Genomic DNA, 9,659 nt, shown 5'->3' with positions numbered 1-9,659 from the left:
TTGGTGGCACATGCCTGGGGAGTGAAGAAAAGAAAAAAAAAAGAAAGGGGCTGGAGAGATGGCTCAGCAGTTAGGAGCACTAACTGATCTTAACAGAAGACTTAGGTTAAATTCCCAGCACCCATATGGCAGCTCACAACCATCTGTAACTAGTTCCGGAGAAGCCAATGCTCTCTTCTGTCCTCTGTGGGCATCCCACACATGTGGTGAACAAACACAGATGTACATGCAGGCAAAACACCCATACACATAAAATAAAAAAGAAAAGAGCTGGGCAGTGGTGGTGCACACCTTTAATCCCAGCATTTGGGAGGCAGAGGCAGGTGAATCTCTCTGAGTTTGAGACCAGTCTGGGCTACAGAGCGAGTTACAGGACAGCCAGAGCTGTTACACAGAGAAACCCTGTCTCGAAAAGCAAATAAAAGAAAAAAGAAAAAAAAAACAAATACATCATCTAATTGGATCCCAGGTGTCAAGAGTGGCAATCAATGGCAGCCATTCTGTTCAGTTAGACTCCGCCATGCGGTGCCCAGGGAGTTTCACACCATTTGTGGTTAACAGGACATGTGACAACACGGCTGACAGGGTTTTAAATTTAGAAAGCAGAACACATTAAGTGTTTTATGATGATTTTGGGACTTCCAACTTTACCTTCAGATCTGGGCAAATTGTTGGGGTCCCAGCCATTCATTCTAACCCCGGAAGATGAGCTCCACCCTACCTCTGTTCCCCCAGCTGGCCGTTGTAGCATATCCCCGACAAAGGATCTTTCTGTCTAGAGAACACCTCACATCTCTTGGTTGGGTCTGTCCAATCTTGTCCTCACTCATTTACGGAGCAAACAGTGTGTGCCATGTTCTGTTAGGCCTGAGGATGCTGAGGGAAAATAAGACAGGACCTTAAATATGTATATGCCACCCACATGGGCTCGTTACCTTTATTCATTTCTAAGACAGGCCTGGAACTCACAGAGATCTATCTGCCATTGTCTCCTGGGTCCTAGGACTGAAAGACATAGACCACCACTGCTAGGCTCGAACTCTCCCTTTTCCTACCTCCTCGCAAGTGCTGGAACTGTAGGCACGTGCATGCTACCACATCCAGCTGTTGTCCTTAATGATTGATAATTGTTATGCTTTTTTGGTTGTTCATTTTGAAACAGGGTCTCTCTCTGTAGTCCTGCCTATCTTGGAGCTGCCTTTGTAGACCAGGCTGGGCTCAAACTTCCAGAGATCCTCCTGCCTCTGCCTCCTGATGAGTGCTAGGATTAAAGGCGTGCACTAACACACTCAGCTATTAAGCTTTTAAAAACGAGAAAACTAGGACTGGAAAGACGGCTCAACAATTGTGAGCCTTGTTGTTCTTGGAAAGGACCTGTGTTTGTTTTTTAGCACCCACATGGTGCCTCACAAGTCTGTGTAACACCCGTTCCGGAGGATCTGGTGGTCTCTTCTGACCAACTCGGGCATCAGGTGTGCATGCACACACATAGCAGTAATGATTTAAAAGGAAATAAAGGCCTGAGCTGTGCATAGTGGGACAGGTCTGTAACCCCAGCAACTGAGATGGGTCATCTTGAAGTTGGGGCCAGCCTGGGCTACAGATTTCAGACACTGTCTCAGGAGGAAAAGAAAAAAAAAGTCAGTCTGGTAACACCTGCTTGTAATTCCAGGAAGCTGAGGAAGGAAGATTGTGTGAGGAGGTGAAGATCCTGCCTCACAAAACCAAACCAAATGGGAGTGAGTTGAAAAGATAAGACAGATTTCCTATATTTCTGTCACCACTTTGCCCTTTTGTTATTTTGAGACAGGGTCCTTCTGTGCAGCTCAGCTGCCCTTGATGATTCTCCTGCCTCAGCTTCCAGAGCGCCGAAATAACCACTGTGCCACACATCTGGCTTCCTTATTGTTTTTTTTTGTTCCTCATTATTATCATTAGCACCTGTGTTGGGAATAAAATGGAGGGCCTCACACATGCCTGGCAACCACTTTCAGCCATCCCCACTCCCGTTTCTCCTCATCTTTACATCACTCTGTGGCACATTTGGCAAAGTGAATGAGCCAGTACTGTACTTTTTATTAGCTGAAGTCTATTGATTTAGAATCCCTTGGTTTTACTTTGTTTTTGTTTTATAAGAGTAAGGCCCTGTCACCCAGCCTAGCCTGGAACTCCCAATCCAGATGCTTGAGTGCTGGGTTGTAGGCCTGTGTTATCACTCAGCTCCGAGGTTTTTCCTTAAAGTCTTCTCTCTCCCTAGGTCACTCCCGCGTGACCTCACATAATAATAATAATAATAATGCCTCAGGCTTGTCTTGTCTGTGTCAGTCTCAGACTGCTCTTGTTTTTGCTTATTTGTTTGTTTTACAGACTAGACAGTTCTGAGGAATGCCAGCCAGGTGTTTTGTAGGAGGTCCATTCACAGATGCCTATTTTAAGTTTCTCTCATGATTACTGTGGGACTATGGGTTCTGAAAGACCAGAGGTAAAGTACAGCTGTTTTGTCCGCAGTGAGGGTGCATACGTCAAGACCCATCATTGTTGGTGCCTGGTCGTTTCCTGCAGGCAAGTTCAATTGGTCATGCTCTTTACCCTGGCATTCAGTCCTTCCTCTTAGCAAAAACTAATTTCAGAGTCGATAATGTAGACTATATCGTAACCACCTAGCTTTTGTTTTGGATCTTTGCCAATTGTTAAGTTTTCTCACGACCCTTGACTGGACCCTCTTCTGAGACATTCTAACTGCTACTCCTCTCATTGCCCTTCTGCCAGCCTTGAAGCAGTTACTGAGAGAACGATGTCACCAACCCCCTAAAAGCAGTTTAGGTGACCTATAAAGGGACTAATAGACCATGGACCATCCAATTTGTCCTTTGTCTTCCCACTCTGGACATGGGTTTTGGGATTCTTTGGTATCAGTTAACCTCTCTGTCTCACCAGATTAGACCAGATTCACATCCTTCAGGACCAGCTCACCTCCTTGCCTGCTGCGGTACTCCAGAGTTAAAATGGACAAGATCTGAGGATGGGATCTGCTAAGGATGGGATCTGTGCCCTCAAGGCTGCTTCCAGGCCAGCAGAGCCTAACTGATTTGAAATGGGACTAGACAAAAATTCCTTCTGGTTTCCTTCCACTCTGGTTCCTCTTCAGATCACTTCTTTCCTCCTCATTATCTTCATACTAATGTTTTTACCCATTTATGTTTTTTAAAAAATGTTTTACTTAACAGCCGGGCATGGTGGCACATGCCTTTAATTTCAGCACTCAAGAGGCAGAGGCAGGTGGATCTTTGTGGATTTGAGGACAGCCTGATCTATAGAGCGAGTTCCAGTATAGCCAAAGCTACACAGAGAATCCCTGTCTCAAAAACAAAACAAAACAAAACAAAACAAAACCAAAAATCTTTATTTACTTCTCCCTATACCCAAACAAAATGTTCCATGTAAGATCTCTCAATTGTTCTCACCCTACAATGGCACCACTTGTTCCTGAGACATCTGCAAAAAGACTTTTGAGATGCTGTAGTGGAACTCTGGCTAAAATGGACCTTCTTCTGTTTCACCCTAAGCCAAAAAAATTTCTTTACATTAGACCTCTATGTTCTTCCATTCCCCTCCTTTGATGCTCTGTAGCTCCCTGGTACTTCTGCTATCTCATTGTAGTGCAACAATCTTTTTTAAAAATATATTTATTTATTTATTTATTTATTTATTATGTATACAGTGTTTTGCCTGCATGTATGCCTGTAGGCCAGAAGAGGGCATCAGATCTCATTACAGGTTGCTGGGAATTGAACTCCGGTCCTCTGGAAGAGCAACTAGTGCTCTTAACCACTGAGTCATCTCCCCAGTCCTAGTGCAACAGTCTTAACAATGGAACCAGTCACTGTCACCTTTAATCAACTCTATAGCCACTTTCTCCCACCTCTGTTCCTCACTTATCCCCCAACCTTCCCAGAAAATCCTAGTTTTACTCTACAACCAGATCATCTGCTTATGGCCTTCTAATAGTTACTTTCAGGTCCCTTCAGGAATACAGGATGGCAATCACCTGATCCAGCATAGGTGACCAAGTTAAGACTCCCCCTGCTACATGACCAAGGGACCCTCATTTTTAATGGACCCAGAACTACCCACCCCCAGACTCTTCTCAGCAGAAAACAGCTATAGCATTCCTGTCTTGCATTTTTTATATCCTCTCAGAGTTAGGAATGATAGTTTCCTGCTGAAGGACTACACTTCCCAGCTTCCCTTGCAGGCTAGGGAAGTCATTTCCACCCATTTTTGCGCATAGAAGAGATATTTGCCTGTAAACATTTTGGTCATCCACGCATGGGTGATAAAAGGCTCTTTTGCTGTGAATTAATGTCCCAGCTAAGGTTAGTTTAGGTCAGACCTCTCTTTCTTCCTGCTTTCTCTCTCTATATATAGCTGCTTTTAAAAATAATCTAACAATGCCCAGCCTGACCCCGTTAGCTGATGAAACACTAGTCAGATTTCTCTACTGTAGAGTGACTGTCCCCTGTCCCCTCACCTTTCTGCTGTACTCTTTGGAAGTCAGCTGCTATTTACCTCTCTGCGGGGTGGCATGTAGTTGCAGAAATCACATGTATTACATGAAAGAATCTGCGTGAGAAATGTGTCATTTGCCCCCATGCATTCACCCATTTCGATCACTATGGATTTGTGCATATGTATCTTATGCTAAAGGTTGTAATCCAATGCTACTTTTCCCCTCTGAGATAGGGTCTTTCTATGTAACCTTGTGTGCCACTGAGTCTGCCTTTTATCTTGCTGCTCAAATTGTTCTAGCCTTGGGCATTAAAGGTTTTTTTTTCCTGAGATCCTTACACACACACACACACACACACACACACACACACACACACACACACTGTTACTTTTTTGTGTGTGTATTGGCGCTTGGCCAGTTATGCACGCTAGGCAATATACTCCACTCCCGAGTTAAATTCCCATCCCTAGTAAATTCCCAGTCCTAGCATTACAAGGTTTTTTTTTTTTTTTTTTTTGGTGTAAATACTCTGTCTACATGTATGCCTGCATGCCAGAAGAGGGCATCAGGGGCATCAGATCATCAGATCCCATTATAGATGGTTGTAAGACAGGACCTCTGGAAGAACAGTCAGTGCTCTTAACTGCTGTGCATCTCTCCAGCCCCCCACTCCCCCTTTTTTTTTGAGACAGGGTCTCTCTAGTAGCCTGGCTGTCCTAGAACTCACTATGTAGACCAGACCGGTTTTGAACTCACAAAGACTGACCTGCTTCTGCCTCCAAGTGCTGGGATCAGGGGCGTGTACTCAGCCATAGAATTTTCAAGAGAAGAACTGTAAGGAGTACTGAAGAGGCCAGGAGGTGGTGGTGCACACCTTTAATCCCAGCACTCTGGTGGCGGAGATAGGCAGATCTGTGTGAGTTCAAAGCCAGCCTGGTCTACAGAGGAAGTTCCAGGACAGCCAGAGCTACACAGAGAAACAAACAAACAAACAAACGCGTAATGAAGGGGGCTGGGGCTCATTTAGCATAGTGCTTGACCACGATGCACAAAGCTGTGTTCAACCCCCTGTTCTACATAAAGCAGGCACAGTAGTGTACCCCTGTAATCAGTGTACCCCTGTAATCCCATCCTCCATTACAGGTCAAGTGTGAAGCTAGCTTGGACTACAGGAATCCTGTCTGGAAAAAAAAAGAGAGAGAGATGATAAAGAAACTGGTGATATGTTAAAACTGCTTCAAAGGAGAATCCAAAGAACAGTCTGTAGAAATATTGCAATAAATATGCAAATGGCCACAGAACTGGTTTTTCCAGGGGAAGGGGGTTGTGTGTTGCCTGGCAGTATTCATTTGCATGTCTATGGGTAAGAATAAGTACCTACTGCTTTCAATTATCAACAGTTTACAGAGATGTGAAATAATTCTCAAAAGAGCCAAATCAAGTAACATAGATGGATGTGATGAAGACAACACTGTTTTCATTAAAGTCTAGAATTTTCCCTACCTGGGTAATGTAGACTGAACTATGCCCCTCCCCCATTCCTAAACTGAAGCCCTAACCTCCAGTGTGATCTTAGAGGAAAGGCCTTGGCAAGGCGATCAGGTTTGCATGAGGTCCTGTGGGTTCAAGGTGCCATGAAACTGATGCCCTTAGAACAAGAGAGATCTTCTGCTGGTGTAATGGTGTGAGCCTGCAATCCCTGCACTTGGGAGGTGAAACTAGCCGACTGCCCAGAGTAATAAGAGCCTGTCTCAAAAACAAAACAAACAAACAAAACAAAAGCAAACAACAACAACAACAAAACCCCAAATCAAACAAACAAGACAAGAGAGCTGCTTTCTGCCTCTTCTCCACAAGCAAGAACACAACACAGAACACAGAACATCTGCAGCAAGAAGGGAGCCTTCTCTAGGCTCAGGGTCCTGGCATCTCGATCTTCTTCCTTCAGTCAACAGAAAACTAAGTCCATTTTTTTTTAAGATTTATTATGTATACAATGTTCTGTCTGCATAAATGCCTGCAGGTCAGGAGAGGGTGCCAGATCTTACTACCGAAGGTTGTGAGCCACCATGTGGTTGCTGGGAATTGAACTCAGGACCTCTGGATGAGCAAGCAGTGCTCTCAACCATTGAGCCATCTCTCTAGGCCCACTAAGTCCATTGTTACATACACCAGTACATGGCATTTTATTGCAGCAGCCTGAGCTGTCTAAGAAAAACTACTAGATAGGTTAGCATAGATGCTGGCACAAGGTGTGTGGTCTCTTGTCACTTGGACACGTGTGTAGTTTCCTTACTGCTAGTGTTGAAGGGTATTAGGGATAGCAGTGTGTCAGGCTGAGTTGATTATAGGAAAACTGTTTGAACCAGGTAGAACACATCAAATGTCCTTGTTCTTCTTGATTTGGGTGTCTCACTGATGTAGGTTAGATTAGCCTCAAACTCAGGGTCCTCCTGCCTCAGGCTTTTCTGTGTTGTGATTATTGTTATGAACTACTTTGTTATTTATTTATTCATTTGATGATGCGAGAGATTTGAAATAACCAAAATTAGTCCTTTTGGAATAAATCAGTTTTAATAAAAGGAGAAAGAGGGACACTTACAAAGCCAAGGCTCCAGCGAAGCAGAGGGTGACGCGGGAAAAACAGGGGCGACTATTCCCCACCCGGTTCTTTTTAAAGGTACCTTTCTCCCCTGGGGCAGCCACACCCCTGAACGCAGGGATTGGGCCAGCTGCCCCAACAATTTGATACAGGGTCTCACTGTGTACTCTGACTCTTAATCTTGCTTCTGTCTCCCAAGTGCTCTGTTTATAAGTGTGTGCCACCATGGCCAACATGAAAATTTCCCCTTAAGCATAAATATTTGGAACCATCTCACTTTCTCAGCAGGTAAAAGTGATTGCCACACAAGCTTAATGACATGAGTTCTATCCCCAGAATGCACGTATGGGTGGAAGGAGAGAACCAATTCCACAAAGTTGTCCTCCATAGGCATGGTGGCATGTGTGTGCCTGTACCAACACATACACATCACACACACACATATGAAGTTTACAAAATTAAAAATAGATGGTTTAGTGGTCAAGAGTGTGTACTACTCTTCCAAAGGACCTAGGTTCAATTCCCAGCACCCACATGGCAGCTCACAACTGTCTACAATTCCAGTCTCAGGGAATCTGACACCCTCTCTGGTCTCTTCAGACACCAGGCATGTATGCAGTGCATAGATAGGCATGCAAGCAAAACACCCATACACATAAAAATTAAAAATAGACATCCATGTATTTGGGATTGTGATATGCCTAGGTCTCTCCTCTTACTGCTTCCACTATTCAGGTGTCTGTTCAACAGATACTTATTGGCACTGGTATGCCAAGTACTTTTTCATGTGCTGGAGACACAGCTCTGTACAAATTAAAATCTTTCCTTATGTGTTGTGGGGGGTGGCATCGAGCGTGGGGGATGACAGGTGAGGGATAGTAGGGAGGAACTGGTGCTTCAGGGGAACCTTCCGCAGTGTCCCTTGCCTTCCAGTCTTAACAGTGCTGTCGGCAGTAGATCATTGACAGCAATGCAAAATTATTCTGGCTTCTAGACATGCACATTAATCCCGTCCACTGGACAGACAGCTTTCTCCACCGGTTGGAGCCAGTATTGTACCTACTTGCATGTTTGTTTCAATAGTCCATTTTCTATACAGATTTGCCCTTTGGCTTTTCTTGTGGACATATTAATATAACATCTTCTTGATTTCTTTAATTCAAGAGTTAAATAAAATAATTCATGTGTAAGTTGGCATGGCAGTTCATACCTGCCATTCCAGCTCTTGGGAGGCTGAGGCAGAATTACTGCAGGGTTTTTAGGATATCTTGGCCTACATAGTTCAAGAGCATCTCAGACTACTGAGTGTAAGAGACCCTTTCTCAAAAACAAAGCCTAGGGCTGGAGAGATGGCAAAGAGGTTAAGAGCATTTGACTGCTCTTCCAGAGGTCCTGAGTTCAATTCCCAGCAACCACATGGTGGCTCACAACCATCTACAATGAGATCTAGTGCCCTCTCTGACTGTAGGCATACAAGCAGACAGGATACTGTATACATAATAAATAAAAACAAACAAACAAACAAAACCTAAACCACAACAAAGCTGTAGTAGTGGTCGCACTTGCTTTAATCATGCTTGGAATATGGTGGCAAGAAGATCAAGAGTTCTGGGTCCTAGTGTAGTGGTCAAAGCCAACTGGTTACAGGAAACCTTAACCCAAAACAATCAGAAAAAGGCATGTTTATATGTATTTAATGTGCTCTTCTTAGGGTATGAGAATCACAACCTGCTTTTGAGAAAAGTATTCTCTCTTAAATATGAGTTTTATAAATTATGGTATAATGTGTCATGTAGAAAATAAAAGTGTGGAAGCCAGAATGAAAGGTGCTCTGGGAAGGCTCTAATGTATAAAATGCTGAAATAAAACAAATGTGGAAAAAATAAAAATGCTGAAAGGCTCATTCTTTATCTGAAATTCAGATTAGCCAGGAGTATCTTATCTGGGAACCTACGTCTGAACGAAGAGGGGAACCGTACCTGCTAGCTTGGTTTTTGACCTTTCAAGTGGTCTAGCACAAAAAGACCTCCTAAGTTGGAGGCGGCCCAGAGGAGCGGTATGGGGGCGGGGCTGGGGCAAGAAATGGGCGTGTCCAGTAGGGTCCCGCCTCCGTCACGTGCCTCTCTGTGCCTGCCGCGTCGGCAGCTGGAGAGAAGGGTAGGCGGCGGCGGCGGTGGCTGCAGTTGCAGGTTTTGGGGCAGCAGTGTCTGTTGCTGCAGCACTGGGCTGGGCAGATGGCAGCGACGGCAGTGGCGGCGGGGACTGGAGCCCCGGCGGGGACCGAGTCGGCGGAGGGTGCCCCGGGGTCGGCGGCGGCGCTGGAGCTGTGGCTCAGTGAGTAGCATCGCGCCGCACGTGATCCCGCTTCCCGCCGCCCTGGTTGTCCTCGGCGTGGAAGGGGCTTCTAGGAGCGTCCAGGGAATTCCGGGGACCGCAGACTACCCCACGGCTCAGAGGCCCAGCGGCTCCACCTAACAGCTGGAGCACGAATGCCTAGTGGTCTCTTGTGCCAAGCACTGTGCAAGAAGGCGTTTCAGCCATTGTTAG

At 45.2% G+C, this 9,659-nt stretch overlaps 1 protein-coding gene across 1 annotated transcript in view; it reads left to right on the top strand.

The window, feature by feature from the left end:
- The first annotated feature begins 9,244 nt into the window (after nt 1–9,244).
- Gga2 (golgi associated, gamma adaptin ear containing, ARF binding protein 2) overlaps nt 9,245–9,659 on the top strand; it is a 36,049-nt gene continuing 35,634 nt past the window's right edge. Inside the window, exon 1 of the mRNA XM_038331401.1 lies at nt 9,245–9,446. Coding sequence (XP_038187329.1) covers nt 9,347–9,446 — 100 coding nt within the window. The 5' untranslated portion in view covers nt 9,245–9,346. The remainder of the gene's footprint in view (nt 9,447–9,659) is intronic.

Source organism: Arvicola amphibius, chromosome 1 (genome assembly GCF_903992535.2).
Source record: "Arvicola amphibius chromosome 1, mArvAmp1.2, whole genome shotgun sequence".
Taxonomy (NCBI): domain Eukaryota; kingdom Metazoa; phylum Chordata; class Mammalia; order Rodentia; family Cricetidae; genus Arvicola; species Arvicola amphibius.
The sequence above is the reverse complement of the archived record's forward strand: the minus strand, read 5'-3'. Positions and strand labels throughout refer to the sequence as shown.